The sequence below is a fragment of the Mytilinidion resinicola genome (genome assembly GCF_010093595.1).
Source record: "Mytilinidion resinicola strain CBS 304.34 unplaced genomic scaffold BDZ99scaffold_5, whole genome shotgun sequence".
NCBI classification, from domain to species: Eukaryota; Fungi; Ascomycota; class Dothideomycetes; order Mytilinidiales; family Mytilinidiaceae; genus Mytilinidion; species Mytilinidion resinicola.
In genome coordinates this window covers 2,123,798-2,151,176 of record NW_022985441.1, presented here as the reverse complement: position 1 = coordinate 2,151,176, position 27,379 = coordinate 2,123,798, and the positions used below count along the sequence as shown (strand labels likewise).

The following is a 27,379-nucleotide window of genomic DNA, read 5'->3' as shown; positions in this document are numbered from 1 at the left end:
AGGCAGCAACACGCGACCGGTGGGCCTTTCGGCCCCCAAGTTCTGGCATTTCAGGCAGCGCCAGGCACCGACGGGGCTTAGCGAACAGAAAACATACCCTTATACTTTTGAATGGATGAAAGCAGAGAGTGCTCGCGCAATATTTCCCGACGTTTTCCACACTAAACACGGGCCGCGCCTTGTCGCCTGATCCCCAGCCACCTTATCAAGGGAGCGTCAAGTCCCATAGGCTCTGCACCGTTGTCCCATCGATCCACTCGCCGCCCGTCACCGTGAACCCAACCTCCTTCTTTTCTCCTGGAGCGAGCCAGAATGCATTGGAGTCGAAATACCCCATCACGCCTGCGGAGTGGTCAAGCCAGACCCAGGCAGCGACGCCCGTGGTGGCCTCGATGGTGAAGCTGTCCTTGCCGGGGGTGATTTTGAGGCCGGGATCGACAATGTGAGCGACGGATAAGGGCGCAGCGTGGAACCAGTTCGTGTGGGTGAGAGTTTGGGTGGTATTCGAGCTAGGGAGTTGGCCTTCGACTGAAACGGACATGGCGAGGACGACGTCTAGAGGATCGTGGTTTTTGAGGATGTCGTTCGTGTTGGTTTGGAGGACTTTGGTTGAGTTGATTGCGCCGACTGTCACTGGCAGAGTGACAGGCGTGGCGATGTCCAGGCGCTTTCCAGACCAATCGTACCATGTCAGGTTGACGGCGCCTTTGACTGAAGACCAAAGATCGGAGGTAACCCAGACCTCAAAATCCTTCGTCGTCGCGTTGAAGAACGGCGAGACGATGACTGGCTGGTAGATGTCTCTTGCAACATAATGGAGGACTTTCCATCGCCCATCATATTCAATCCCGGCCCAGGTTGGTGCTTGCCATTGATCCTCCAGCTGCCAGTACAGCGATCCAAGTTGCCTCTCACGCCGTCCACTTCCGCTGCGGTAGTACTGAATCTGCGAGCTGTAGTAATCGGCTTGGAATATCTGCGTTGCGTGGCACCAGGCGGAAAAGTTGGCGATTGGGTCTTCCTTCTGAGGCGCCGGATACCATCGCTCGACGGCTAGGGTCATCTCAACCATGCCTTTGGTACTGTTTGCATAGTTTGATGTATTGGTATTCATAGGTGGATAATGATGGTTCCTCAGTACGATCGTGGAGGAGTTGAAGTAGAGGTCGGCGGGGTCAATCTGCTGCTGCCAACTCTCTAAGGATGGCATCGAATGGAAACCAAACTCATTTGCGAATCGTCCAATTGGATACGACGATATGTCGAAGGCTACTGTGGAGTCATAGTCGTAGTGGTCTGGAGAGTCCGGTTAGTCGTGATTCAAGACGAAGAAGACGGCACGCCACTAACCTGTTTCGCCATAAATCGAGCCAGGGGTTTTGTTGTTATATCTTTCGGTTATCGGCTGAGGCAGCGAAAAGTCCAACTCCAGGTATCCATTGCTTGTACTGCTGGGAGAGTACGAAATACTCCTCGAGTTTCCGAAAAGAATAGGCACAATCGTGTCAAGAAACAGAGTCTCGTATTCGGCCGTGTACCGATCTAGCTCTTTCGGAGCAGCATTTTCGACAACATACAACTCTAGGTTCTCGAGTTCGTTGCCACCGGCCCAGTAGGCAAGTGAAGCTGCACGAATTAGTAAAGACTACCTGAGCCAAAAGAGTGGGTGACGCACGATGGTGATTGATCCGTCGGACTTGGTAGTATACTTCATCTTTCACGTTGTCAAGGAACTCTTTTTCAACTGGGTAAAGGGCATCTCCGAACTCGAATTCGCTCCATAGCAGAATTCCCATCTCTGGTGAAAGTCAGCACTTGGCGGAAGGGATCCCAGAAAGGAGCTTACCATCCGCAAGGTCATACATGAAGTCGGGTGAGTAAGCTCCGGACGACCAAACTCGAAGCATATTCTGATTTCCGATGACGACAGAATCGAACAATTGTTTTATCCGAGCTTCGGTAACATTGGCCCAGAAAACGTCCGGAGGAATGAGGTCTGCATTCGTCAACAAAGATACAACATCGCGGAGCAGAGACGGGATATACTTGAACCTTTGGCATAGAACTCATGCCCGTTGATCTCGAAATGCCAGTTGTTGCCTGGTGCGATGCCCATGTCGAGCTGCTCTTGGGTGATAGGCCCTTGGTTCGAGACGATCGTTCGGAAACCAACACGCTTGGTGACCTCGTTGACCGTCCTACCATTGCTGTCAACAGCAATTTTCAGACTGTACAACGTCTGTGGACCCATTCCCACAGGCCACCAAAGGTTAACTGAATCCGCTGGAATGACCACGCTTCCGGTGATCGTACTGCTGTCAGATGTAACGTTCTCGAATCTGCCCTCGCCAACTGTCTTGCCGCTGGCATCTTGGAGACTATACGTCAACGAAGCGTCCGAAGGAAGTTTCCCGAAAACATCCAAGCTCGTTTTTACGACCCAGTCGCGAGACTGGTCCGGCGGCAGCAAATTGAGCTGACCCTCGCGGTAGATGTCTACGAGGGAATTTCGAATATGAAATTCCGAAGCGGCGAGTTGAACAATAGATCCTGGCAACCAGGGTCCCACCGGAGCAAAAGCTGGGCCCCAATCCCAGCCGAAATCGCTCTGCTCTTTTCGGATGAACTGGCGGTTAAGAAACTCGTAGTTAATTTCAACACCACTGCTCTTATTAGCAAATGCAGCCGAGGTCTGCGTGATAAGATAGAAGACTCACAATGGCCACGCTGCGATGGTATCGTTAGTACTGGTATTAAAGATCACAGAGAAGACTCACTCTCTTGCCCTGGCTCTGCAGCAATTGCATCTGCAATATTAGGAGCACTACCAAAGTTGATGCTGAGAACAGGGTTGCTTTTGCACTCCTTCAAGAGGCTAGTAACGTCGAAATAGTATTGTCGGAATTGGTTGTTGGTGGCCGCAACATGTTTACCGCAGAACTCAATGCTTGCAAACGTGTCCAGCCCGTTAAAGAGTAGCCATGTCGAATCAGCATCTTGCCTCCTACGAATTCGATCAGTATCGCATCAATCAGAGTTTGATACAAGCGCTACGAACAGTCCCTTCAATGCCTCCGACGTGTACGTCCAATTCGAATAAGCGACCCATCGGAGGTCAAAGTCGCCGAGGCCGTATAGAGGCCAAGGGATTACTCCCGCCGCGTAGAGATCGATATGGGCTTGCGAGGGGAATTTTCCAGGAACCGAAACACTACCATTGGGGTTCGAGACGGTCCATGAAACGGTGCTGAGGTTAAGGTTCTGCTGGCAGTATGTATCATGACAGCTTCCTGCAGCTGCAAACGATGCCGCCAGAACAGCTTGGGTACTACGTGGTCTCATAGTGAAAGGAGACGACACGTCATCTGACAAAGTAAGAAAGTAAAGCAATGATATAGCGAGAGCCGTAAGCCCTCCTAAATACACTCGACGACCCATGATGATGAGAAATCGGCACCGGGTCCATGCTAGCACGGAGTACAGGAGAGGGGAACAATGATGCAATAAATGCCATCAGGAAGCCCGCGGCATGGCACAGTAGCAATGCTAAAGCGGAGAAAACGAGTGACTTTTGCGGAGACGCGTGCAGTGGTGAGGGGTGAGGTCAGGTACAAAGTACCCCACAGGATCATCAATGCTTGATGCGGCACGGAGGCTGGAGGCGTAAGCGTGTTGAGATGGAAGAGGAATGGTGGCTAGGATGTGGAGAAAGCCGCGGCACATCTTGAGCCGCTCCGACCTTGGCGAGATCGTCCCGATCAGATCCCAGAGAACTTCGACATCGTAGCCCTCCTCTCCATCTCTCGGGTGATCTATCTGGTTCAAACTATCGGAATGCGGTGTGGCCGTTTGAATTCCACGGTCTCATCTATCAACATATAGTTCGTGGTCTACCAAAGACCGTACTCGTTTTCCCCGCAAAAGCATGGAACTGCAAAGATCTTTGCTTATTGAAGACATATAGCCGGACCGGTCGGCAACTGAACTGAGTGATCAGAGGCCGATGTGAATTTGCATAATACCACCGCACACATCTGCAGGGAACGATGTTAAAACTGTTTATCGGTAACTAAAAATGGAGACCAAAGGCCGAACCGATATCCGCTTCCTTGAACAGTGTCCCGTGTACACCTCATCCTTCTCCCTTGCTCCAACCGCATCCTCACACCACACCGCCCACGAATTATCCGTTCAGCCAAACCCCCTTCTTCTCCCTCGCACCATGCCCCTAGTCACGAACCCCTACCCCCTCCCCCCCACCTGCACCCTAACAATGCCCCCCGCAGCCGTCACCTCCTTCCCCGTCAAATAATCATAATCCCCGCCACTCGTACTAACATACAACCACCCCTCCTCCCTCCCCCTCCCAAACGCCGCTGCCGTCGGCCCCGCCATCCCCGGGATATACACCGCCTGCCCACCCTCCCGTGGCACAAACACAACCCCGTTCCTCCCCACCTCAAAACTAGTCACATACGCATTCCCCTCCGCATCCAACGCAAAATCATCCGGCGTGAACCCGCCTTGCGCTAGCACCGTGTAATTCCCCACCGCTTCGCCTTTCGAGTTAATAAGGACTTTAACGAGGGTCTGCTGCTGCGAGTTCGTGAGATAGAGCTTCCGGTTGCGGATCTTGAGCCCGTTGACCCCGAAGCCGGTGGAGCGCGTATAGGTGCTGTTGATGGGCATGGCGACGGCGCCGGTGGCGGGTTTGACGCTCCAGATGACGCCGGCGAGGAAGTCGCTGATGAGGAGGAGACCTTCTCCTTCGGCATCGTCGCGGGGTTCCAGCCATGTGAGCCCGTCCAGGGCTTTTGCTTCTAGTAGGGTAGCGATCTTTGATATTACGGCTGAGTTCTTTATGGAAGAGGAGAACGGCCGCATGTCGAGTCTGTAGATGTATGCTTCTCCGTAGCCTTCTAACTTTGCAGAGGAGTAATTAGCGGTGCAGACGTAGAAGACGTCCGGGGTGGTTTCAACGATGCCGAGGATAGATGCCGTGTTGTTGAACTCGTGAAGAAGGAGCGCGGGAGTGTGAGAATAGTAGGGATCGATTTGATAGATACGCGGGTGGGTGTCGTCGGTTGCGATGATTTGGCCGTTTTCCCGCACCGCGAGATTCTCGATCCAGGTCCCGACGGGAAAGGTGTGGACGGGGTGAGTGGGGAGGGCGAAGGTCAGGTTGGCGCCTGTGGCGAGAAGGGGGTTGGAGGAGTTGTGGGCGAGGGCGAGTGTGATGGCTCGGAGGGAGAGGAGTGAGAGGAGAGATTTGAGGGATGGCATGATAGCTTCGCTGAAGTAATTCTTTGTTCAAGAGATGATGGTGACTGGAAGACAAGTTTTGCGTGACGAAAATACATGATGTGGATGCTCAATGTTTTATATCTCCCCAGGAGATTTGCGTTGACAACTATTAGCAATACTTTTTCACGTACCGTCATTGAAATATCTGCTTAGAAACGTTGTGGTTGATAATTCTTCTATTCCTCAATCCTCATGGTCCCATCGCTCGATTCCAGTAAGCGGGCCAATTGCGTTCATAGCTCGTGTGTGAATCCTTCATCGTCTTGTAAGTCCTCCTTCGCACCGATTATGAAGCTATACACCATGCCACGTTTGTTATACGAATGAGGGCTAGTCGAACATCTATATCCGCCCGAAAGTCCGGAAACCATGTGACTAAAAGACATTGGTCGCCTGGGTGGCCGTGCCTGAGGATCATTGGTAATCGGGCTAACCACCGTTCGCATAATGATTTACGAAACCGTGTCTGCAGTAAATTCGAAGGCAGGTATACAGTCTAAGCAAAGACATATTGGCAGCCAGGGAACGTCTTTATTCAAGACGTCCAAAGTCTCTGAGACCGTCTGTGAGCGAATTGCAAAGGCCTCATCGGGTAAGGTTGTCGGAGGCGGTAGAATGGTTTTTGGTGCACAGTGACATCCGATCAGCACCTCGCGATATCATTCTGAACTTAATTCCTTTACGTTCTCTGAGCTTTCCACCTCTGGACCAATTTTACTCTTGCGTGCGCTCCTCATCAGCTTCTCTTTTAGCCTTCTGATCTGCGTAGGGTTTAAGCTCTCTCCTCGCCCGAAAACCCACACAACCTCTCCATAGCCTGCATGCGGAACCATCTCCATAGACGTCCCCTCTGGCATCGACTTGATAATGACTTCCGGTCTCAAATGCGGAGTATTGACGACCACCCAGTCAAACGCCGGCCCCAGTCCCCAGTCCAACTTTTTGGTCGGCATCTGGACATGAACCATACAATGCTGATTGTCCTCCAGAAAGCTGTACATTTTCACCATTCGCCGAGCGTGATCTCTTGGCCTGTCCTCACACCTAAAGTTGATTTGCCTCAACGGTCTACCCTGCATCTGGTCCATAGGCTGTGCTTCGAGTGGAAGCACCTCGTATTCGATTTTTATTTTTTGGGGGTTGAGAAGCCTAAGACGTTTACACCAATCATTCCGTGGATTTATGTAGACTCCATGCGCCATAGGCGTCGTCAAAAGTTGGGATATTGTGGAGACATTGAGCACGTTTGGTCGCGGTGCTGTTGCCCTGCCTTCGAACAGCCAGACTTCCCTGTCGTCATAGTTTTCTGGGAACTGGTATCGTGCATAGCCCTCAACCTCAACGTCGGTGATAGTCGATTGCGCGTTTGCAAGCTTGCTAGAGAAGGAGAAGGTTCGAGTAGGGGAGTTACAGTGGAGGACGTAGGATAGCCGAGGAATGCGGAGAGTTGCAGACAGGAGTCGTTGTGGGACACTCGAGTGGGGTGGCATCTCGGGGCCAGATAAAGAGATGGACTGCCATGAAGACGCGCAACCTGACGCGAAGATATTTTGTTGATGTCTGAGATCGAGCTGGAAAGATTTCTGCCACCGCCGGTGATCTCGGACCGATCCAGGCTTGGCAAAATTCCCACTCATCCCCGCTTCACCCCTCCTTTTCCACCTCACCTGTGGAGATGATTTCTTCATTATCGAAATCATCGGTCTCTTCCTCGCGTCTTGAAGCTCTCCCAAGACATAAACCACTCCGCGTCCTAGAATATTGTAGCGGCTGTACAGCTCTTTAATCTTCACGCCGCGGTTATTCCACGGCACTACCTAGGTATTCTAATGGTATCGATCCCAACTGGTGGGTTTTCATTATCTTCAAAAACTGCCAAGCAGGCGTCCATTTTGAGTACTCTAGCGTCCGTGTCTGCGTACTCTTGGGTCTTCAAGTCCCGTCTCTTTTCTGTGGAGAGCTGATGGTTGCGGCGAACGTCACGCAGCTCAAACTCTCAATGAAATCTTGAAGTCAATGTTGCGGCCTACGCGTACGAAGCCTCTTTTCTCTCTAAACGGTGATCTATGTGTTAGTGTTCGCGCTTTCGCTTGGAAATGGAGAGTCTTGCGAGCGCCATCCCCAAGCTGAACTCAGGTTGTCTCAGGCAGCAGCCGTTTCGTCGTTTGAGCACACGCGTCTCCACTAACCGTTTAGATAAAATCAATACCGCGTAAAAAAATATATTGTATCAGACCTCAACACATCTGCTCTGATTGCACATCTCTCATCAAATCTAAAAATGGACTCCCATCAATACACCTCAATCACACCTTCAACGCCCCTCTTGGGTCCCGTAACCAAGCCGACTTCCCCGCCCATCCAAATTGACCCCACAGCCCCGGGAATCATCATCCGCATCTCCCTAGCCATCGAAGCCGTCGTCAAGATCACCATCGCCTTCCTCTTTGCCTTCTTCCCCAATCTCATCTTCGACCCCGCAGTGATCGACTCCTCGAACCTCGTCCCATCCACCATCGCGCTGAGCCAATGGATTGGGGTGATCCTTTTAGCATCAACAATCCGACACCTCTTCGTTATCTCGAACACTCGCTCTGCGCTAGACAGCGGCCGACAGGTCTACTGGGGGATGCTCATCGGAGAAGCCTTGCTGGCTTCTATGTTCTTGTACCAGGCTTTGCAGAAGGCAACATTTGAGTGGTCCGGCCGAGGTGGATACAGAAGTCTGTGCGTGGCGGCCGTATATTGAAAGCGGTATAGTTTCAGACGTAGTTCCAACTCTAGCATTACATCCCTCCTTTTCCTAGAGCATGCTTGTTCGGGGCCCACTAAAGTCTTGACCAAGCCTGCTGCCACGTGATGGGAAGGGCAGACCAGAGCGCGGACACATCCACCGATTGGCACTGAGGAAAGAAGGGCGTCCTCCCGCTTCGAGGATTGGAGGTTATCAGGCTGAAGGTGGCTTCTTGGCAATTTTCACTCATCTCTGCAACGCTTCCACTTCAACCTCAGTCGCCGTCGCCTTCCACCGCAGCCATGGACGGCGTCGCTACCCCTCCGCCGGCCTCCAATGGCACCTTCCCACCACAAGTCACATGCAGGACATCCACTATGACGTGCATTTCGACCTAAATATCCTAACTTGCTGTAGAGGTTCGCTTGCTATAAGAGGCCTTCAACTACCCATTGTATCGGCTGCATATAGTCCTTCGCCCGTATAACCCCAAAGCAGTTTTGAATTGTGAGAGCCCAGGCGTCAAAGGCTTTCTGCGTCATGGCGGAGATGGTGGAAGCGTCACGCTTCATGAGAGCCATGAGATAATCGGCTTTCTCCTGCTTCTCGCGTGCGTCCTGCCTGCGTTGCGCAGGCGATTGAGGGGGTCATGGCCCTGGGCGGCGTTGAGGTTCATCAAGATGAGATTGTAGGCCAAGAGCTTGTCAGTGTAATCTTTCGCTCCTTTTACGCCTGAGGGGGGTAGGGTGCTTAGCAGCTCAGCCCTATCCAACTCCGTCTTACGCCGGACGGCCTTGAAGTTGGCAACCGGAGTGTCTCGATCGGCTTCGCTGCCGTCGTCCTCGTCGTCCTCATCCTGCAATGGCCCAGTATCCTGGGGAATTGTGGCGGAGCCTGATCCGGAGGACTCTGCGTATAGCTGGCGATTCGCATGTGGGTCGCCTGCTGGATTGTTGCTAAGAGCATCCGATCGGCGCAGGGATCTTTCCCCAGGCGGTTCGTATTCAAGACCATTTCGACGATAGGTGGGTTCCTTTGAAGCCGGCTACCTTCCGTAAGGAAAAAGAAGAATTCGAATGTAAGAGGAAGTGCACGCAGGGGCCGAGCAGGCCTCAAGTAGGTGGTTCAGTACCTCACACCGTGGCTCTTTATTATCCTCAAGACACCAGGCGCGCCCCTTTCTTCTACCGGAATTGCCTGCTCCTCAGCGTACCTCCCGATTCATAATTATTGCTTCTCATACAAAGGTAGCATCCTCAGATTTCGTGCCTGATGTGTCCCCGAGCGGATCTTCGTGTCTAACATGCTGTGCCCTAAGTTCAGCACCGGTTAGAATCAACTATAAAGTATATAACGATCTATTTAAGAGTAGAAGCACTCTGCTGATTAGTCTCTAGATTGAACTTCACACTCTCGTTTCCGTCCCTTATCTGTTCCGCCTCGAAGCAAACAGCCAGGTCGACCACTCGTTGTCGCTCGAACACAGCATGGACGGTCGCATACAATATCCGACTGGGTTTTGCTGGGATAACATCATTGCATATGGTACTACGGGTGTGATATGTCTTGATGAGGCATCACAAACTGTCGTCAAATTTCCGCACCGTGATGAGGACAAACCTTCCACCGACGTTGAAAGGCGAATCTATGAGCAATTCCAGGAACACGGCGGGCACAAGAACATTGTACGATACCATGGGCTTCACGAACATAGCATCCGCCTCGAGTATGTTCCCAGTTTCAATTTTGAAGCTCATCTCAGCACGCATAAAGTCGACTCTGAGCAAAAACTTCAATGGGCCCAGCAAATCATTGACGCCCTTTGTTTTGTTCACTCAATGCACGTTATTCATGGTGATTTGAACATATACAACATTCTCCTGGATGAAAACCTCAATGCGAAGCTTGCAGATTTCGCCGGCTCCTCCCTGGAGGGTTCTCCTCTGTTAGTCGGGGTCACAGCAAGCTACAGGAGTCCTGGAGATACCTTGTGCATCCAGGGCGACATTTTCGCATTTGGTTCCACACTCTATAAGATTATCACGGGTTATAACCCGTATCACGATCTTACCGAACGCGAAATCAAGGCTCTTTTTCTCAAGGGGAGTTTTCCCGAAACCAACTCCCTCGGACCGCTTGGAGAGGTCATTTCGAAGTGCTGGCGTGGCAAGTACAAGAACACTCATAGTGTTTGCAAGGAAATCAAAGGTACGCATGGATTCTTGATTTAAAGCCAGAGTTTCTTACATTCAATAGCTATTTCCGCGCATAGCTCCGCCAAAGCCTACTTAATAAATCCCGTTCAGCTCTCACTTACGTTCGTGTTCATCGGTATAGCCATTATACTAGGCAGGAGGTCAACTTGGCGTTCACTAGGCTGGAAGTGAACATACCCAAATATAAGCTGCATCAAGAGAGGCATTTCGGGCAAGCTCCCGGCCTTGTAGTGGAGCCGAGCTGAATGAGATTCCCGCTCTTGCCTTTTGCCGGAGAAGCCATGCAGTTACCATGGCTGTAGTTAAAACGCAGTGGAAAGTATGTCAGTCTCGTGGACGGGCGCAGCGGATGCTTTGTAAGGAATGCACTGCTCATCCAGGTTCTAGTCCAGACGGAACTGAGCCTGGAGCTTGGTAGAGTACTCGAATGAACGGGGTCTTAACGGGATTTCCCGTGCACGTGATGCGCTAGTGCTATTTCCATATTAGCAAAGCACGTGTTTGTCTGGATCCATCATGGAACTTTCCACTCCCAGGGTTGAGTTTTGGCTTGTCGCATTGCAATGCAGCGATCGATATACGCTCTACGAATAAGAACAAGCCACGACTATGCGACCCCTCGAGACAATCATTTGCAAGCGGTGAAAAAGGAGCTGTATGTATCCAGTGACTCCAATCCCACGGACTAGGGCCAAACGCGCAACTAGAACGCGCGTCATAGCGGAAGCCTTCCCTATTCCGTTGCTCAACAGGGTCAGCTCGTTACGCACGTGATGCTGAAAAGATGTTGATGGGGCAAACACAACTATCTAGTTAGGCACAGAAGTCCTTCGAATACAACAACCATCGTCGCTGCAAAACAATCCCCAATCAAAGGCGCCGCGGAGCAAGCTTCCAATCCACCCACCCCAACGCAACCGCACCATTCGACTCCCTCCAGAATCTCGCTCTTCCGATTCGCACCCTTGGCCACTCCCACCTCGCGACCACCAATAAACAGCCACATCCGCCCACTCCCGTCTCCGCTCTCCTCGGTCACTAAAGCTACGGCTCAGCCGCGTGCCCATGCGCGGCGAAGCTTTGTGCAAGAAGGGGGCCGTGGACGAGAGAGCCGGTGACTAGGGAGGAGAGTAAGGAATGGAATAATGTGTACGACTTTTCTGGGGGTGGGGTGGTGCTGGCGTCGGAATATCCCCATTATCGAATTTTAGCCGCCTGACCGCGTGCGCGTTTCTCAAGCTATGGGCCGGCGGGTGAAAAGGGAGGAGAGATGAGAGCCTTAGGAACGAGAAATGATAGGTAACGTACTTCACAAGCGAGTCGGCCACACAAGCGAGTCGGCCACCTCATCACGAAAACGCGACGCGTCAACCAACAACCAATATGCGTCGACAACACAACGCGCAATCAATCCAAAAAGAAGGCAGGCTAGCCTTAGCTCTCCTAGCTATCCGAAAAAATCAAATTCTAAGCGAACGACGCGCTGCAGGCATATACAATGTCCCCAAAAGCACGCTCCAAGACCGACGCGGCGGAATGACTGCACGACGCGATTGTGAGCCTAATTCAAAGAAGCTTACAAAGCTTGAAGAATCAGCCATTGTTCAACATATACTCGACCTGGATTCGCGAGGGTTTTCGCCTAGCTTAACTGCTGTACGAGAGATGGCCAACAAGCTACTCGCCGAGCGCGGTGCTGGCCAAGTGGGCATTAACTGGCCAAACAACTTTATCAAGCGAACGGACGAGCTTAAAACAAAGTTTAATCGAAAGTACGACTATCAAAGAGCTCTATGCGAAGATCCAGAGGTTATTGGCGATTGGTTTAAGCTTGTATACAATATAAAAGCAAAGTACGGCATTATTAATAACGATACATACAACTTTAATGAAGCTGGCTTCCAAATGGGCGTCATCTCATCAAGCATGGTTGTAACAGGCTCCGAGCGGCGCTATCGACCAAAAGCTGTACAGCCAGGCAATCGCGAATGGACAACAATAATCCAAGGAATCAATGCCTGTGGATGGGCCATCCCGCCATTCATCATCTTTGCAGGCAAGTACCATCTCTCTGCATGGTACGAGGGCGACGACATACCACCGGACTAGGTTATGGCAGTGAGCGACAATGGCTGGACAACGAATGAGCTTGGTGTTGCCTGGCTGCAGCATTTCAATATGCATACAAAAGATCACACCATAGGCACGCATCGGCTGCTGATTATTGATGGCCATAAGAGCCATATCTCGCTCGAATTCCAACAAATTTGCAAGGAGAACAACATCATTGCTCTCTGTATGCCGCCGCATTCGTCGCACCTGCTGCAGCCGCTTGATGTTGGCTGCTTTTCGCCATTGAAAAAGGCATACGGGCGCCAAATTGAGGACCTAGTACGCCACTACATCAATCACATCACAAAGCTAGAGTTCCTGCCGGCATTTAAAGCAGCATTCTACAACTCAATTACAAAGAGCAATATTTGCGCAAGCTTTCGAGGCGCAGGCCTTGTGCCGCTTGATCCAGAGGCAGTGCTCTTAAAGCTTGATGTTGTGCTTCGTACGCCGTCGCCTCCCGCCGTGGAGGCTCAATGGGAATCAAAAACACCAAGCAACGCTCTCGAGCTAGACTCTCAATCAGCCTTAATTTGTAATCGCATTCAAATGCATCAAAATAGCTCGCCTACAGCTATTCTTGACTCGCTTAATAGCCTCTCTAAAGGTGCTGCAATTATAAAGCATAAAGCCACGCTGCTGCGCGATACAGTTGCCAGCCTTCAAAAGGCAAATGAAGCTGCCACAAAGCGCAAGGCGCGCAAAAAAAAGCGGATTCAGAGGGAAGGAACTCTAACAAAGGAAGCAGGCTCTCAAATAGCTGCTCAAAGAATCGAGGAGGCAGCTCAAAGCAAAAGGCAGCAAGCCGGAGCGCGCTCCGGCGGCGGCGTGCAGCGCTGTAGGCGCTGCGGCGAACCAGGGCACAACGCTCGTACGTGCAAAAAAGATGCAGAGGTTGCTGCAGATTAGGCTACAACTTGTATCTAGTTGATATCTATTGGCGTTGTGGAGCAATCAACGTTTAAGGCAGCTAAATATGATGAGGTGGCCGACTCGCTTGTGTGGCCGACTCGCTTGTGAAGTACGTTATCGTTGCATGTAACATAGTATGGTTGCCTTGCTAGCCGAAGCACGAAACATACACTTGGACTTACCCAAGAATACACTTGAGCCACCCACAAAAAGAAGCTCGGAAGGACTGGAGGAGAATTTTCGAACTAGCCATTGCCGACATGAAAACCCCTTTCACATTTTGTTCTATTTCACCTTCTATTATCTCATTCACGCGCTGCATTTCCTCAGAAATCTGTTCAAGTGACGTTAAAACCATATCGATATCCCTATCTACCCCACCAAAAGCTTTCCCCCTTCGCACGCGCTACACCAGCCACGCGCTCCAGGGCCTCCATAGCCCCCAGGCCCATGCATGCCTGCTCAAGAAAGCCCCGCCAGAACTCCCATGAATCTCGGCTCCAGCGCCAATTGGGGGTATATACATTACAAACGCATTGTCCCTAGCCCAGCCCCTTACCCATCATGATGGTAGCTTTCGCAAGCCAAGTCGTCAAACCCATCTCAAAAACGCCGAAAGGTACCGAGCCGCACCCCCAAAATCCCGTTCTACCAAGAAACCGTAAAAAACTCCCATAAACCCCACTTTTCGTTTCTGTTTTTCTTTTCGTCGACGAAGAACGGATGGGTGAATGCGATGATGCCAGACTCCATCCGATTATTGCTCGCAGAGCTTGGCAGGCGAGCCGGTCGTCAGGTAGAAAATCCCGTCCCCCCCTTTTTTTTTCATGTATGTGTTCGTATTATTCATGTCGGGCGTAAGTATGATGTCGTAATCCAGTCACCTTGAACTTTTTCCGTGCCAAGCATCCATGCAAACCGTGGTCCAACCTAATCGGTCCTCTCATTTTGATTCAATTTTTGTATCTTTCTTCTTTTCATGCTGATGATGCTGATGATGCTGATGCCGAAACGTGATAACGTGTGGTGTGCGAACTCAAATCACAGCTTCGTGTCCTGCCGGGTTGAGTCGCTCAGCCTGCGCAGCGGGCCCAAGCTCGCAGACCCCAGACTGCTCCCTGCAGGCACGCTAGCACTCCCGCTCCCGCCCGCGCTGGCCGAGGCACCGCCAGATGCGGACGCGCGCCCTTGCTGCAGCCTCGCACTCAAGAGCCAATGGACTTGCGTGCGGAGGCTGTTGATGGCAGCGCTGGTGTGCAGCATCTCCTCTTTGGCGCGCTGGTTCTCGTTGAGGATGAGAAGGTGGGTGCGACCCTCGAGGGAAGCGAGGTCGTTGGCGATACGGCCGACCTCCTCGCGAAGAGACTCGTGTAGCGAGAGGAGGTGGTGAGTAGAGATATCGAATGGAGGTGGAGGTGGGTTGTTTGTAGAGGCGGCAGGTGGAGGGAACGAAGCTGGTGGAAGGCGGAAATCGGGAGTTTCCGGTAAAGGCTCGGCCGCATTGGGATCCAGAGGGTTGGTGACAGGGAAGGAAGAATCGTCGGATGAGTTCGTCGGATAGACGATGTTGCTAATGTTGGTAAAACCGCCTTCGAGGATGTCGACTTTGCGTTGGAGGAGCTTCTGCGCGGCTTCCTGATCGTCGAGGCGCGTCTTCTGGGCTTGGAAGAATGGGGCCATAGTGGCCATCGAGCAGGTTTTGGCATGGGCAGGCACAAATCGACGGTCACAGGTGTGGCCGCAGCCGACGATGGCACCGGGGCAGGCGGTCGGAGCAAACTGGCAGACGTCTTTGATGTGGACTTTGAGGTCTAGACGTAGCATTTCCACTTCGCAATGCGGGCACTTGATCATTCGTTGAGCACAGACAGTGCGTTGATGTTCCTGTTTGGATTAGTTACCGTCATCATGGAGTACGAGAATGGTCATACCTCAAGATCCTTCTTCATGATGGACGTGTAGCAGAGCTCGCAGCTAACGGTGTAATGAAGACACCCCTTGTGAAAGTCCTTCTGCAAGACACTGAACCGGCAATCCCCGGCAGGGCATTCGACCGTCGAGAATCCACAGTACAGATCGACATGATTCTGCACGCCATCCCGCTTGTTCAACCACGTGCAACCAGCCTTCGTATTCGGGCACTTGACCATCAAGTCCTCCAGCATCGACAGCAGGATTCGAGGGACGGGGATGGGCTCCTTCTTGGGGTCGACATGGGTTCGGCAGGTAGGGCAGCGCTTCGAGCGGTGGTCCTGAGCCCTGAATGCATGGTCTAAGCACTCGCGACAGAAGACGTGGTCGCAGGCGAGCATGGTGGGTATGTCGAAGGGACATTGGCAGATCAAGCACACCAGGTTGCTGTCACACTTGGGCACATACTCCAGGAGGCGTATATCCACGGGTGCTTGGGTGCGGAGGCTCTTCCGGCGCTTCGAGGATGGTGAGTGCGAGGCTCTGAGAGCAAGAGGAGAAGGGGAGCAAGGCGGGCCACCGACCACAAAATCGGATGAGTCGAAAACGACAGCCGGGCCAGTCGAGACTGGCAAAGGGGGAGTGCTTAGAGGCAGTGCATCAGCTCTGCTGCTTGCCCGCGAGCGGCGGTCGTCGGACTGAGGGGTCGATGACATTGTGGTGGTGGCCAGACGATGTTGTCTGGAGGCGGTGGATGGAGTCGACGAGTTATAATAAGCTGGGCGCAGAGAGGTCAGGAGAGGGCATAGCTGGCAGTAGCTATGGGGGGGTGCTGTCGGCTATGGCGAGGATTGCTTGAATTGTTGTTCAACGTCAAACACCAGCGCCCAGGTATGCCAGCTGTACCCCTGCGCCGAGGCTGCACGGTAATAAACGCGTATTATGACTCAGCTTGTGGAGTGCTCGGCCTGGAGAGCTTTGGGGGTGGTGTGATTTGAGTGTATGGAGTGGGGGGGTGGAGGAATGTTTCAGGGGCTCGAAGACTGAAGCCGATACCGGTCTCCTGCTACGATAGTCGTTGAGAGTGAGTTGTTTACTCACGTGGACGTTCCTCCCGAACCTTAAAAGCTAACCTTATATATCCGAAATCGGGCGTGTAAACAGAAGGTTTGTATTGTTGTTGATCAATAGCATTCTGAGTCACTTCGATGACTAAGCAAATCTTCAGAAGCTGTGGTGCCGTGTGAAACCGAAAAATAAAGTCGTCGTGCCGCTATTCACAGATCACCCGATCCGACTTTTGTTACACGTGCCGAGGGTTTCTTTCATATGACTAAGCTGTATGCTGGGTCTGGGTCACCTGACCATCTCTGTGGACCGTTACGCAACCATTCAGCCATCCGTTTCAACACCAACTCCGCCAAATATAGACGCCCTCGCCATACCCCCCTCTCCGTTCTATGTATATGCTCTCAGGACCTTCTCTTTGCGTCTAATTCGTCTCCTTTGTGTTTCTTTGGGCTTGCCGCCAACCTCCAACCGCGACTCCGTGCTCGGCTCCGTCTCACGGAAACCTCGACTTCAACCACAGTTTCACCCACGCCGCAGCCATGTCCACGAACCCCTCGCAGCTCTTCCTCTTAGCGGACCACATCAAGCTCTCCCTCCTCGAACGCCAACGAGCCATCTCGTTGAACCTCTCCCCAAACTCGCAAGATGGCCAGATCTCCCGCTCCCTCGACTCGTTGCGCTCGGGGATTGAGGCCATAGAAACACAGCTCGAAGCCACACCAGACGAGTACGTCCAGCCCCTACGCTCCCAGAACCACCAATTCCAGACACCAGAACTCATCAAACTAACAACCCCCCAGCTCCCTCTCCGCCGACCTCCCCCGCCTCCGCACCCAACTCACCGACCTCACCACCTCCTTCGCCTCCAACGACGCCGTTACCTCCCCCACAATCACCCACCCGAACAACCCCTCTCTCAGCGCCGACTTCACCGCCTCGCAATCCCGCCCCTCGAAATCCGTCCGCTTCACCGACGACCCGTCCGCCGCTACCCAGCACTCCACCGACGTTGACCCCGCCCGCGCCGCGCTCTTCCCCTACCGCGACGACCCGGATGCGGCCGCCGGGCCGGACCAGGGCGAAATGGACAACCAGCAGATCCACGCGTACCACAGTCAGGTGCTGAATGAGCAGGACGAGCAGCTGGATCGACTGGGACAGAGCATTGGGCGGCAGCGGGAGTTGAGTATGCATATTGGGGATGAGTTGGATGGGCAGGCGTTGCTGTTGGACGAGGTGGATGAGGGGGTGGATAGGCACGCGGGCCAGTTTCGGCGAGCGCGGGGGCGGTTGGAGAGGGTGTCGAGGAAGGCGAGGGAGAATTGGAGCTTGACGGTGATCGTGGTGTTAATCATCATACTGGTCTTGCTGATTGTTATTTTGAAGTGAAAAGGAGGGGAGGGCAAGGGAGGCGTTATGGTTGGAAGTCAAGGAGTTTACGGAGCATTTCACGGCGGTTATGTATCTGGCGCGCTTTTCTGCCAGAGGTTTGAAGCCACTCGGGCGTGCATATCGCAGGACCTATCCCTTTATCTCTCTAACCCATTCCATACCCCACGTCCATCTTCCCCTCAATCTCAACGACAGCACCAGGCCACGAGTTTGGGCACACGGATATACCACTGCTGGAGAGTCTGATTGATACTGATTGGGGTGCCCCATGGGGCTTTCAAACAGCTAGGGGCGATGCGGAGTTTCGTGCTGTGGGGATTGAGTAGCTTCTTGACTGACATGCTTCCTGGTAGTGGGGCTGCTCCTGGCAGTGGTGGCTAGGTTCCAAAAGCGACTCATACCCTATCACTAGCCTCTACCTCACCTCCAACCCACCTCTCCATCTCCAAACCCCCCACACACTCCCCCCTCACCCGCCACCCCAACCTCTCATACCACCCCACCACACCCACATTCCCCGTCGCCACCTGCAGCCGGAACCCCGCCCTCTCCCTCCCCCTTAGTCTACTCTCACGCACCCCATACCCCACCGCCGCCTCCAACAACCGCCTCCCCATCCCCTTCCTCCTCGCATGCGGCAGCACATACAACCAATTAATCTCCCACCTCCGCTCATCTCCAGCCGGCGGCGGCGCAATCAGCGTCACAATCCCCACCCACTCCCCAGACACCAACGCGTCGAGATCCGCCTCCAGGACCTGAACCTTCTCAACCTTGTCAACCTCACCATGCCTAGCTTCACCCTGCCCGTCACCCTCCCCCTCCCCCTCCCCCTTCCCGTCCTTTTCCAGCTCGTTCTTGGCGCAAGGGCCCTGCACGGCGGCGAACGTCCACGCCTCGGCCCGCCCGTCTGGGGTGGTGCATTTGAAGGCTTCCTGCCGGTAGAGCGGGGAGAAGGCGGCGGGGGACGAGCGCAGGGCGGCGTGGCGCAAGGCGGTGAGTTTGTGGTAGAGGCAGATTTCGATGGTGCGGTCGGTGGGGGGAGTGGGGGGGAGAAGGTGGATGCGGGTGGTGGTGGGGGACATTTTGAGGTTTGGGGTTGAAGGGGGGGAGGTTAGGGAAGGTTTGGGTATGGTGAGTGGAGTTGAAGGTGTGGAAGTTTGGGATGGATGGACGGATGGCAAACTTCAGGGTTTGAATAGGATAACTAGATGTGCTTGCTTGACGGGAAACGGTTTGGGAGCTCAGAGTTTAGGAAACTTGGAGAAAGAGGGAGGAGTTTGAGCGTAGGAGATATACTAGACAGGTTCTTGTTCATTTGCGCGTGGCGGATGAAATCGTCTTTCTAACCTTCCCTTCGTCTACCCGTGTCTATGGCCAGAATGTGAAAACTTGACGCATCTCCCCGCCGTCGTCGTCGAAGACCGTCATCAACGCAACCACCTTCCCACCGCACACTTCTCCTTCACCATTCCCTCAAACCCTGGCCCTACTCACCATCAACAACGCTCCCACAACACAACCTGCCACAGCGTACACATCCCCTCCCCCCTTCACCCCCTCCCCCCATTATAATCCGCACCCCCCGCCTTCCGACACCGCACCACCACCTCCCCCTCGACCAAATCCCCGCGATCCCCCGCGTCAATCTGCACGCTGTAATGCCGCAGCACCTTCTTCACCTCGCCGCTCTGGAACCCGACCTTCGCCTTGCGCATTACCCGCGTGCGCTCCCCAATCCAGATGATCAGCGCAAACTTGACGCGTGTCGACTCCGAGTCGTTGGCGTACTCGACGCGCAGGTACGCGTACTGCGCCTGGTCGTCCAGCAGGTGCGTTTTGAGCTCTTCGAGCCCGCCGCTGCCCGTCGCTGTGAGCGTCAGCGCGTCCGACGTCGGCGAGGCGTACGAGAGGAGGAGCCAGTTTTCGGGCGAGGACTCGGCGCGGACGGAGGCGTAGGCGGCTTGGATGGCGGGCGTGTCGATGTTCATGGTGGGGTCTTGGGGGGGGGGGTTTGGAGGGAAGGAAGGGAGGATGGGTTGTTAGAGATTAGAGGGGAGCAGAACTGGGATTAGGATTGGGGGTTTGCAATTGCAATGGTTTGTATATTTGTATAGTATATGGAGGGTGTACTGGGTTGGTGAGAGGTCGATGGAGGGGCTGAAGGTGTCGACCAGATCGGCGGTGAGGCCGAAACCTTGTCTGATTCAGCTAGCCAGACCGGGAAAATGCGCACCTGATGTCAATCCTCCGTACTAAGCTCAACTCTTCAACGTCAGCGAGCATTAGGAATGAGAGTACTTGAAAATATGATAGTAGTATATGAATCTCAGAAAATTGTCCATTTGGAAAATCAATCACCATGCAATCCAACACACAACACGCTGCATAACATCTCCTGGCCGACTCTCAGATTCCCAGTCTGTATGTCGACGGGTCTACAGGAGGGTCAGAGGCAGCAGGCACAGCGGCAGCATAGTATCAACTGGAAGGTGTTGGGATACGTCTCAAAGAGCTTAAAGCATGGTGAGTGCAGTGAGTGTAGGCGACGGATTCCGGCGTACATACGCATAACTGGCCAGGTACTGAGTATGCCGGCATATTGAAACACTTTGTGACAACGCTCGGAATAGGGACTCAGGGACATTAAGGCAGTACGAGTGTGGTAAAGTTCTGTGTTTTTCCCGTTGCGGGATGCAAGGCTTACAGTATATCCAGTACGCCATTCAAGAACTAGTAGCGCCAAAGAAAGGATTGGGTATGATCCGGGAAAGCTCATCATTGAGGAAAGACGGGACAATTGGATTGACGCTGACATTGAGGCTAAGGAACACAGCCAGCTTCGTGGAATGCGATATGAGCCGATGTTTGTGCTTTCTGTGAACCGTAAAAATCTTCGAATAGTCAGGTGCCACGATTCAGCACGTCCGGCTGCTATTTGCTGTCAGCTTCTATTCAGGAGAAAGGTTCGTAAGACATTGTATGGGTGATCAGTGTCAGAAATCTTGGTTTTCATTATACGAGCGAAACTTGTTATATGTCAGACCTATGAAAAAATGGTACCTACTTTGAGACCGAAACCATTGCCCCTTTGCCAAAGCAAGAGGCAACTCCAACAATGACTCGTTCTTAAAGCCCGCCGCACACACACAGGCGAGCTCATACCTACTCACAATTAGCGATATCTTTCCAGTCGAGATGGGGACACTCATCAAAAAACTCAAAGACCGCCCCGAAGGACGGTCAGGCCTCCTCGGCCTCCTCCCAGTCTTACCCTCCCCAAGCCGCCAGACCACCACCGCGCACTACCAGAGCCCCTCCGCAGCCCAGACGCACCCACGACGTCCCTGCCCACAACACACCACAGGTCGCATACCCCAGGCAAGCGCATAGAACAAGTCGCTTGAAACGTCTTCGATGCCGGGAAACCCGGACTAATACGACAAGCCGACAATGTCCCAGACTGACACGCGATGAAGACCCAGTCGGGAGAAGACTCGGAAACAGCAGGGGAACGACAAGCAGTAGACAGGTACGTAACCTTGACACCCTGGGGAGAGGTCCCAATGCAGCCATTTATTGGTCCTGCCGCTCTGTGCCTAAACCCGACGAAGCCAGCATATGAAGCTGGGACGGATGAACAGATTGACGACGCTCATGCATGCTTGCGCATATCGTCAGCGGGCCTCAGAGAAGCGGTGATGTGATAGCTGGAAGCAGGTAGCGGCAAGTCTCCAGGATCAAGAAGAAAGCTCTGCACAACGACACCAGACCTGATACTCACGAATCCCGAACCTCCAGACCTTCTTCTCTTCACATCTTTCCCTTCCACAGCGAAGTCCTCATTCGCGCCAGCAGATACCGCAATGCACCTCTCCGCTCTCGATGTCCAAATCTGGCAAGCCAGGGTCTTCTCTGTGTGTATTGGCATTCCTCTCTGAGACTAGTCTTTGATTCCTCTCCTTGGTTGGAGGGCATTGTGAAACGGCCAAAGTACATCCTCAAAAGCCGCACCATCTCCACACTGGAGGTAGGCATCCGCTAACAACCGGAAAGGTCGCGCAGATATAAAGTCGGCGCTCGTCGATCGACTTGTAAGCTGAACGTACAAGGAGACGATTAACGCGACTGGTCGGACACGCCGTAGAGGCGACAATGCTGGGTGGCGGGTGCCGTAGCAAAGGTCTTGTGGCGTCGATTGGTTGGCGGGATGGAAGTTTGAGACAGGTTTGCAAGTCTAGTAAACTAGATCGCGTGTAGGGGAGATGTACTGGTCGTTCACCTAAACCCAAAGTCGAGCCTGTAACATGCGAAACGCAGCCGAAGCCCTCCTAGGATCAAGTCCAAGATGTGCCCATTGAAATGCAGCAAATGAGTCTCCCAGCGCGCCACCGATTCCTTTTTCTCCCCGCAACAAGTGCCACACAAGACCTCAGCTGGAGCGTGACGGAAAAGCCAATGTATAGGATACCTCCACCATATACAATCAGCCCTCGACCTCGCTGGGTGCCAAAGGCACCTTTCCGACGAGTGGATCTCGGGAGGATGCAGATTGGAGTGGTCTGTGTGTGAGGCAATATGTATCCGTGCTCGGTATCGGTAAGGTGAAGCGTCTTGTTGCGAGAGAAAAGCCAGAAAAGGCACCATTAAAGGTGCTGTGCGACGGCTGAATGAAACATACTATCTTGGGACTCGACGTGCAGGCGAACGGCAGACGGCGTCAGATCGCAGTACGAGGAAGGAAAGCTTTGGTACAGTGAAACCAAAAGACCTTGCAGGCCCGACACCTCCCACCTGGATCTCCCCCATGCTGAGCCGTCCAGGACAAGCACTAAAACGTCCATTGACCAGAGTCTGTTGTTCAGCCAAGATACCCGACGCGGTCCTCGCATGAGAACTTTAATACCCGCCCAGGCGCATGTGTAAACTGGCACGAACCACGACGTTCACTTTAACTGCAGCCACTCGCGGACTTGCATCCGCTTGCAGCGACAGGTAGTCATGAGGTCGGCAACATAACCGCGCGACTGCTTCTCGTGGGAGAATACCGCAAGATGATTAGGGTTAAGATCCGAGCCTGTCCTCCCCACGCCGCCGGGTACGGTGTTGCCACCGCAGCCCAAGTACCCATCACATCTAACGACCCATTGAGACCATGCTGCGAGGCTCGGGTGTGTGTTCCTGGCACGAAGGCAGGCTAGCGAGGAGAGCTGTTACGATTCCTGGACCGAAGTCCCGGAAGACAGACATCGGCATGCTATTGGGAGAGGGAGATGCGTGATTTGTGTGTGCCCGAGGGCGAGAGAAGGGCGGACAGAGAGAGCTTCGAGGTGCATTGCGGGCCCGCCGTTGTCGACTGTCGTCAGATATTCGCGAGCGAAGGAGTGGATGCGAAGATCCAGTCTGGTGGCGGTGACTGAAGCGAACAAGGGGTGCAATTGGGCCGCCGTCGGCAATGAGGGTGTGGTAAAGAAGAGAAATCGAGAGGAGGCTGGGGGACGCGTTTAAGGCCCGAGGGAGCTTGGGCCACACGCTAGTGGGAACGCCAATATCGCGCTTTCCCGTGACATTCACCAAATGTTCCCTATGCGTCTTCTGCTTTCCATCTCTTGCCTCCCTCGATGCCTCAACCACCATCTTCCACTTCCACACAGCCATCATGGGCGCCCTCGAAGATGCCGTCAGAAGTGCAGCGGACTTCATAAGGCCATTTATGAACGATGGTATTCAATGCTACAGGACATGCAGGCAAGACCTTGCTGACATGTCTTTAAGAGGGTAGTCTCGCGCAAAAGCAAAACCAGCTGTCCACACTCCTCGTTAGACCAAAAAGCCGATCAAAAGCAGTTCAAGACGCACTTTCGCATCTTGAAGAGATCCACGACCGAGCACGCTCGCATGGTGATGCTCTATACGATGGGGCCCTCGTGGCAATGGTCTACGGACTCATAGACCTTGTGGTCCTTGTGGGCATCATACCATGCATTCGTGCGAGCACCATATCTGTTCGCCGGCCACAATCTGTCCTGCTTGAGATCCGGTCGATGCCCTCAAATGACATTCCGCTGCTTCAGGAAGTTATAGGGAGGTTATGCTCAGTGCTCTCAGATCGAGTTTCTGGAATCAGTCCGCTTATAGCTGAACGTTCATTCTTGGACATCGTTGTGGGAGCAGCGGAGCTGGCCTTTTCGCCATATATCATTGAAACTGCATTCTCAATCTATCATTCAGTATAGAGTGCTCATGGACGGGTATGTTTCCAAACTTCAGCCCTTTGTCAAACATCCGTGTACACTGTCTTACACTCCTTTTCAACCTCATTACACTGCAAGAAACCTGAAATTCATTGCTTGGGACAATCGGCAAACTTGCCAAAACACCCCAGGCAGCAGCCGATGGGAGTATACAAGCAGTGACAGGATACTGCAGACGCATCGATGGCGATGCATTTCAGGTCTTTCTCTGTCACTATGCTAACATCCGCTAGAACGTCGGTCGATAAAATCGTTCCGTTGCTCCCAGTCTTCAATACTGCCGCCCCATGGCTGAAAACGGCCCTTTCTCAAAGCCTTTCACTCATCCCTCTTCGGCCTCATGGCTTACGACAATTGCTGAGACTCCTCTCGAATTTGGGGAGCTCTGGAACAGCGATCACACAGGAAGCCGTCACGCAGGTGACCAAGCTCATCTTGCTGCATCCTCCACCTCCCGCGACCCGAGACGAGCAGTTGCACAAAATAGCGCCTCAACTATGGGATCTTCTTCCTGATGAAGCTAGTCCTGAGATGAGCAAGGCAGCTGGACAAATCATTGCCAGTATCCTCAACCTAAAATCACTAGGCGCTCCGGGCACTGTTGGGTGGAAACTCTTCGCGCAGCCCTTGTTGGATGCTTTCGAGCCTAAGTTCGCGACACCTCCGCCCGGCTCTGGCATCCCGTCTTTCGTTCTCGCTGAAGTCCTAGTTTCGGAACCCGACCTTCTAAAAGCCGTCAAGAGCCTCAGTGTTGTTACAACCGCGCATCCTCATCCAGGTCTCGCAAAACGGCTCATAAGCCCCATCATTCTCCCGCTCTGGGGACTGCTGAGCTATGCCAAGAGTCGGCAGATATCCGGACGGATATGGGAGGACACAACACGTTCCATCTTGCTGCACTACTTCCAAATTGCAGGTTCACTACACACCATTGATAGCGTTGCTTCGAATTTGCTCTACGACGGTGAGCCGGCGTGGACGTACGGACCAGGAAGCGAGGGTGGCATTGAAATCCGTCGTCGACCCGGAGGAAGGCCCAACATCGATAGCATTCCGGCACGAATGGAAGATCTTGAAGCACGCATATCAACTTTCGTGGATCTTCTACAAGCGAGTAGCGTTCGCATCGCCGTCGCTCAAAATGCAATGAAACGGTGGCTCTCATCCGCATCTACTACCTCTAGCCTGACCAACGACCTAGATGGGCTGGAAGGAGATGTTTTTGGGATATTGTTGAATGCTGCGCTCTGTAATGCTATAGTCCAGAAGCTGGCGCCCGAGTTTGAACGTCACCCAAAGCATACTATTGAGCTAGCAAGGACACTGCTTGAAGATTTTGTTGAAGGTAAAAAAGCAGAACAAAGGCGCGAGACAGAAATGGCAACATCGACGTATACGAGCCTGAGAAGCATAGTCCAAGGAAATTCATCACCTGTCGATACTCCTGCCAGCAATCCCGAGGAAGAGACTATAATCCTTCTCGCTATGAGCATCCTTACAACCTTGATCGGCAATCCTGATTTCAAGCGAACTGTCGAGGCTGATGATATGTTAGGAAGCGTCGCTAGGTGCCTTCGTTCGATATCGTCTGAAGGACCTCGAGAGGGTCAGATCCAAACCACTGCAGCAATCAATAACGCGGCCGAGAATCTCCTTTCCATCCTTTCATCCACGCAAACTAGCATATCTCCTTTCACAGACCCTTTGGCACACCTCCGCTCTACTCTCTCAACTGCTCTGTCCGAACTACAGTCAAACGAGCCACCGATATGTGCTCACGCCCTTTCCACCATCAAAAACCTAGCCTCTTCCGCAGACTCCTCCCACATCATCGACATCCCCTCAAGCACCCATGCCATCATATCCCTCTCCCTCTCCCACCCAGACTCCTACGTCTATACCGCCGCCATCCCGCCCCTCATCTCTCTCGCAGCCCTCCACCCGGCCCTCGTCACCAACATCCTCAAAACCACCTTCCTCGACGCAGACGAATCAACCCTGAAGCCCCTTTCCTCCTCTCAGCCCACGCACGCAGGAGACGACGGTGCAGAAATCGACAAAATAACAGCAAGCCTCGACCTCCGCCTCCGGGTCGGCGAAACCCTCTCCGAGATCCTCTCCGCCCCGTCTATCTGGGCCCGCCCCACCCCGGACGCCACTCGCGCCCTCCACAGCATCATCGACGCCAGTCTCACGCTGGCATCCCGCCGTGGGCCGCTCCGTCCCGACACCTTCGCCGCACGCGACGGCCTAGCTGCGGCGCAGGCGCGTAGCCATCGCGAAGCAGAGGAGGCGTGGGGCGGCGATGTGCCGTCGCTCTCGTCGCTGTCGCTTTCCGCGCCAGCGTCGGATCCGGGATTGACATCCCACCCGCATGATAGCGAGCTGGTCGCCCGCATCGTCAACGGCTGGCAAGACACCGGCATGGAAGAGGACATCCGCATGCGCGCGTCCGCGCTCGCGATCCTCGGCAAAGCGTTCGAGGCGCGCTGGGGGAACGGGATCACGCAAGACGAGCTCGACAGAGCCATCGAAATCGTGCTCGGGTGCCTTGTCCTCGAGCGGGGCGTTGAGCGCGCGATTTTGCGGCGCGCGGCGGTGTTGGTTGTGTTGGGGGTGTTGAAGGGGTTGGAGAGTGGGAGTGGTGGTGTGCGGCTGGCCGTGGAGAAGTGGGCGGAGGTGGAGAGGGTGCTGAAGCGGGTAGGGGCTGATGATGAGGATGGGTTGGTTAGGGGGTATGTGGGGGTTGTGTTGGAGCGGTTGGAGACGTGGCGGAGGGAGGTGTGGTTTGGGATGAGAGGGGGAGGGGGTGAGCAGGCAGGGTTGGGGAGGTTGACCGGGGGATTGGAGGGGGGGTTGAGGGGGTTGGCGATTAAGCCGGGGGATGGGAAGGGTGGGCAGGGGAGAAGTATGGTGGAGGAGGTTGAGTGAGTTGGGAGGGATGTGGTATTGATAGTGGACGATGATCGCAGGGGGTATTGACAGCGCTCACGTAGACTCAATAGGACAGTTTCGCACTACTCATTTAGACTCTGGCGCAAATGTGACTGATTTTGATGTGAAAATGGGGGCGCGGGTGTGGTTTGGAGTGATGGCGACGCTGTGGGAGGTGTCTTCACGTGATAAAAATTGTTGGAGTGCATATCCAGAAAATGAGGTTGAATATTAGACCGCTCTAACATATAGTTTTCCATATATTCGCCACCGCGAGAGGTGGCCCAGAGGTGTATAAATTTCGAGGATGGGTATGAAGGATTAGAGCGTGTAAATTGTACGTGATATTCCAGAGAGGTTATCTAGGTACCCAGCCCATTAGAAGTAGCTTGTGTGGGTGTAAACATGTGGGAGAGGATGAAGGAAGTGCAGGCCGTGAATTAGACGAAGCGATAGTGCCCTTGATTTCCACGTAGATACCACCGCTCGAGGTGGCCTAGCTAGGTGTAGAAATCCCGAACGAATGCAAAAGGCTGCAG

General features: G+C 53.4%; 12 protein-coding genes across 12 annotated transcripts; 4 read left to right on the top strand and 8 right to left on the bottom strand.

Annotated features, from left to right (window-relative positions):
• Positions 1 to 205: 205 nt before the first annotated feature.
• BDZ99DRAFT_474209 (putative beta-mannosidase) lies at positions 206 to 3,342 on the bottom strand (the record flags this gene model as incomplete). The annotated part of the gene is made up of 8 exons (XM_033721875.1): positions 206 to 1,296; positions 1,351 to 1,626; positions 1,676 to 1,798; positions 1,847 to 1,996; positions 2,047 to 2,663; positions 2,718 to 2,727; positions 2,778 to 3,004; positions 3,059 to 3,342. 8 exons carry the CDS (start codon positions 3,340 to 3,342, stop codon positions 206 to 208), a joined length of 2,778 nt encoding a protein of 925 aa, XP_033580542.1.
• Positions 3,343 to 4,242: 900 nt separating this feature from the next.
• On the bottom strand, positions 4,243 to 5,410 carry BDZ99DRAFT_557478 (uncharacterized protein; the record flags this gene model as incomplete). Its single annotated transcript, XM_033727200.1, has 1 exon — positions 4,243 to 5,410. Exon 1 carries the CDS (start codon positions 5,281 to 5,283, stop codon positions 4,243 to 4,245), a length of 1,041 nt encoding a protein of 346 aa, XP_033580541.1. The 5' UTR covers positions 5,284 to 5,410.
• A 446-nt stretch (positions 5,411 to 5,856) lies between these two features.
• Positions 5,857 to 6,844, bottom strand: BDZ99DRAFT_259342 (uncharacterized protein). Its single transcript, XM_033713769.1, has one exon. The coding sequence runs from the start codon at positions 6,792 to 6,794 to the stop codon at positions 5,964 to 5,966; it is 831 nt and encodes a 276-aa protein (XP_033580540.1). The 5' UTR covers positions 6,795 to 6,844; the 3' UTR covers positions 5,857 to 5,963.
• A 494-nt stretch (positions 6,845 to 7,338) lies between these two features.
• Positions 7,339 to 8,093, top strand: BDZ99DRAFT_259284 (uncharacterized protein). Its single transcript, XM_033713767.1, has one exon. The coding sequence runs from the start codon at positions 7,586 to 7,588 to the stop codon at positions 8,051 to 8,053; it is 468 nt and encodes a 155-aa protein (XP_033580539.1). The 5' UTR covers positions 7,339 to 7,585; the 3' UTR covers positions 8,054 to 8,093.
• A 513-nt stretch (positions 8,094 to 8,606) lies between these two features.
• BDZ99DRAFT_517820 (uncharacterized protein) lies at positions 8,607 to 9,263 on the bottom strand (the record flags this gene model as incomplete). Its single annotated transcript, XM_033725220.1, has 2 exons — positions 8,607 to 9,083; positions 9,252 to 9,263. 2 exons carry the CDS (start codon positions 9,261 to 9,263, stop codon positions 8,607 to 8,609), a joined length of 489 nt encoding a protein of 162 aa, XP_033580538.1.
• On the top strand, positions 9,226 to 10,358 carry BDZ99DRAFT_259299 (kinase-like protein). Its single transcript, XM_033713768.1, has 3 exons — positions 9,226 to 9,285; positions 9,362 to 9,384; positions 9,436 to 10,358. Exon 3 carries the CDS (start codon positions 9,526 to 9,528, stop codon positions 10,267 to 10,269), a length of 744 nt encoding a protein of 247 aa, XP_033580537.1. The 5' UTR covers positions 9,226 to 9,285; positions 9,362 to 9,384; positions 9,436 to 9,525; the 3' UTR covers positions 10,270 to 10,358.
• Positions 10,359 to 14,044: 3,686 nt separating this feature from the next.
• BDZ99DRAFT_259266 (uncharacterized protein) lies at positions 14,045 to 16,017 on the bottom strand. Its single transcript, XM_033713766.1, has 3 exons — positions 15,774 to 16,017; positions 15,210 to 15,707; positions 14,045 to 15,162 (listed from the first exon to the last, which is right to left on the bottom strand). The coding sequence occupies exons 1-3, from the start codon at positions 15,903 to 15,905 to the stop codon at positions 14,320 to 14,322; spliced, it is 1,473 nt and encodes a 490-aa protein (XP_033580536.1). The 5' UTR covers positions 15,906 to 16,017; the 3' UTR covers positions 14,045 to 14,319.
• Positions 16,018 to 16,606: 589 nt separating this feature from the next.
• On the top strand, positions 16,607 to 18,119 carry BDZ99DRAFT_460783 (uncharacterized protein; the record flags this gene model as incomplete). The annotated part of the gene is made up of 2 exons (XM_033719461.1): positions 16,607 to 16,987; positions 17,061 to 18,119. Coding segments are annotated over exons 1-2 (772 nt in total), but the record flags the coding sequence as incomplete, so codon positions are not given.
• On the bottom strand, positions 17,849 to 18,757 carry BDZ99DRAFT_259261 (uncharacterized protein). Its single transcript, XM_033713765.1, has one exon. The coding sequence runs from the start codon at positions 18,735 to 18,737 to the stop codon at positions 18,048 to 18,050; it is 690 nt and encodes a 229-aa protein (XP_033580534.1). The 5' UTR covers positions 18,738 to 18,757; the 3' UTR covers positions 17,849 to 18,047.
• A 448-nt stretch (positions 18,758 to 19,205) lies between these two features.
• BDZ99DRAFT_568741 (actin depolymerizing protein) lies at positions 19,206 to 19,746 on the bottom strand (the record flags this gene model as incomplete). The annotated part of the gene is made up of 1 exon (XM_033727815.1): positions 19,206 to 19,746. The coding sequence occupies exon 1, from the start codon at positions 19,641 to 19,643 to the stop codon at positions 19,206 to 19,208; it is 438 nt and encodes a 145-aa protein (XP_033580533.1). The 5' UTR covers positions 19,644 to 19,746.
• A 168-nt stretch (positions 19,747 to 19,914) lies between these two features.
• BDZ99DRAFT_259237 (uncharacterized protein) lies at positions 19,915 to 20,736 on the bottom strand. The gene is made up of 2 exons (XM_033713764.1): positions 20,720 to 20,736; positions 19,915 to 20,583 (listed from the first exon to the last, which is right to left on the bottom strand). Exon 2 carries the CDS (start codon positions 20,468 to 20,470, stop codon positions 20,102 to 20,104), a length of 369 nt encoding a protein of 122 aa, XP_033580532.1. The 5' UTR covers positions 20,471 to 20,583; positions 20,720 to 20,736; the 3' UTR covers positions 19,915 to 20,101.
• A 2,575-nt stretch (positions 20,737 to 23,311) lies between these two features.
• On the top strand, positions 23,312 to 26,837 carry BDZ99DRAFT_568740 (uncharacterized protein; the record flags this gene model as incomplete). The annotated part of the gene is made up of 3 exons (XM_033727814.1): positions 23,312 to 23,375; positions 23,428 to 23,740; positions 24,140 to 26,837. 3 exons carry the CDS (start codon positions 23,312 to 23,314, stop codon positions 26,835 to 26,837), a joined length of 3,075 nt encoding a protein of 1,024 aa, XP_033580531.1.
• Between the last annotated feature and the right edge of the window lie 542 nt (positions 26,838 to 27,379).

Excerpts from the sequence above, each read along its gene's own strand:
- BDZ99DRAFT_259261 (XM_033713765.1), bottom strand. The coding sequence starts at position 18,737 with ATGTCCCCCACCACCACCCGCATCCACCTTCTCCCCCCCACTCCCCCC.
- BDZ99DRAFT_259266 (XM_033713766.1), bottom strand. The coding sequence starts at position 15,905 with ATGTCATCGACCCCTCAGTCCGACGACCGCCGCTCGCGGGCAAGCAGC. Across the intron at positions 15,708-15,773 it reads TCGACTCATCCGATTTTGTG|CGCCGGAAGAGCCTCCGCAC; the intron begins GTCGGTGGCCCG and ends CCATCCTCGAAG. Across the intron at positions 15,163-15,209 it reads TCATGAAGAAGGATCTTGAG|GAACATCAACGCACTGTCTG; the intron begins GTATGACCATTC and ends TAATCCAAACAG.
- BDZ99DRAFT_259237 (XM_033713764.1), bottom strand. The coding sequence starts at position 20,470 with ATGTCAGCGTCAATCCAATTGTCCCGTCTTTCCTCAATGATGAGCTTT.
- BDZ99DRAFT_259342 (XM_033713769.1), bottom strand. The coding sequence starts at position 6,794 with ATGCCACCCCACTCGAGTGTCCCACAACGACTCCTGTCTGCAACTCTC.
- BDZ99DRAFT_259299 (XM_033713768.1), top strand. The coding sequence starts at position 9,526 with ATGGACGGTCGCATACAATATCCGACTGGGTTTTGCTGGGATAACATC.
- BDZ99DRAFT_259284 (XM_033713767.1), top strand. The coding sequence starts at position 7,586 with ATGGACTCCCATCAATACACCTCAATCACACCTTCAACGCCCCTCTTG.